General features: G+C 36.3%; 1 protein-coding gene across 1 annotated transcript in view; it reads left to right on the forward strand.

Moving 5' to 3' along the window:
* Positions 1-1,375, forward strand: part of LOC106518954 (translation factor Guf1, mitochondrial) — a gene marked incomplete at its 5' end in the record, with an annotated part of 31,700 nt that overhangs the window by 9,171 nt on the left and 21,154 nt on the right. The window contains 5 exon segments of the mRNA XM_014010405.1: positions 335-415; positions 503-580; positions 674-757; positions 832-896; positions 983-1,186. Of these exon segments, the coding sequence (XP_013865859.1) occupies positions 335-415; positions 503-580; positions 674-757; positions 832-896; positions 983-1,186 (512 nt within the window).

A 1,375-nucleotide genomic window follows, 5' to 3' on the forward strand; every position in this document is an offset into this window, starting at 1 on the left:
AACTTATACAGATTGTCTGTAAATTATGATGATTTTACATCATTTTGCAGGTAAACGGACATATAGATTAATCTCACGGATTTTTTCAAGTCTTACGGATATTTTAAAAACCTCATTTTCAAATTTATCTAACATGTCAGAGCCTATAGGATGATTTAATAAAACAATAAATAACATCAAACAGCCATCTTCCAACCTGTTCTGCTGCTATAAGTTACTTTTCCCCCTCTCCTTTCCTCCTGCTTCGCAACAGGAGATTTTTTAAATAATTATTTTGCAAAAGTTGACAAAAAATGTGTCTACTTTGCATGAAAGGCTTTTTCCTTTTCTTCAGGGTCATGTTGACTTCAATTATGAAGTGTCTCGTTCACTCTCTGCCTGCCAAGGTGTTTTGCTGATTGTTGATGCCAACCAGGTATTAATGTTTTTATTTGAATTTTGTGAACTATCGAGATAATTGTTATCTATTATACAATTGATGATATTTTGTTATCTTCTATAGGGCATTCAGGCACAAACTGTTGCCAACTTCTACTTGGCTTTTGAAGCTCAGCTGACAATAATCCCTGTGGTTAATAAGGTACTTGAAGACCCTCTGTTGGTGGAGTAATTCCATGTGTTGGTCTCCCGTTTCACTGCATGAACCCGATAATGTTTGACATTTCTCCCTAAGATTGATTTGAAAAATGCTGATCCAGACGGTGTGGCGTCACAGATTGAAACTGTGTTTGATATTCCAAAGGAGGAGTGCATCAGGGTAAGATGGAGCAAAAACAAGCATCTTTTTATTGTGAGACACTTCTCTGATTTTCTTTCATGTGTTTCTTTTAGATTTCAGCAAAACTGGGGACGAACGTTGAAAAGGTTCTTCAAGCAGTTGTGGACAAAATTCCACCGTAAAAAAGCTCGAATTGTTAAATCTTCATGAAGATCGTGTTTTTGTTGTTACTGTTGTTAAAAAAGTGTTTTTTGTTTGTTGTAGGCCTGTGGGGAGCATCAGCGACCCATTTAAAGCCTTAGTGTTTGACTCCAATTTTGACATCTACCGAGGAGTGGTGGCCAACATCGCTGTGTTTGGAGGTCAAGTTCGCAAAGGAGACAAAATTGTGTCGGCACATCTCAACAAATCCTACGAGGTCAATGAGCTCGGTCTTCTGCGGCCAGATGAGCAGCCGACACAGAAACTGTATGATCCGCAGCTGTAACCTTAAAAATATCTACAGGTGCTGGTCATAAAATTAGAATATCATGAAAAAGTAGATTTATTTCAATAATTCCATTTAAAAAGTGAAACTTGTATATTATATTTATACATTACATACAAACTCATGTATTTCAAATGTTTATTTCGTTTAATTTGGATGATTACAAATGA

The sequence above is a fragment of the Austrofundulus limnaeus genome, unplaced genomic scaffold (genome assembly GCF_001266775.1).
Source record: "Austrofundulus limnaeus strain Quisiro unplaced genomic scaffold, Austrofundulus_limnaeus-1.0 Scaffold68, whole genome shotgun sequence".
Taxonomy (NCBI): domain Eukaryota; kingdom Metazoa; phylum Chordata; class Actinopteri; order Cyprinodontiformes; family Rivulidae; genus Austrofundulus; species Austrofundulus limnaeus.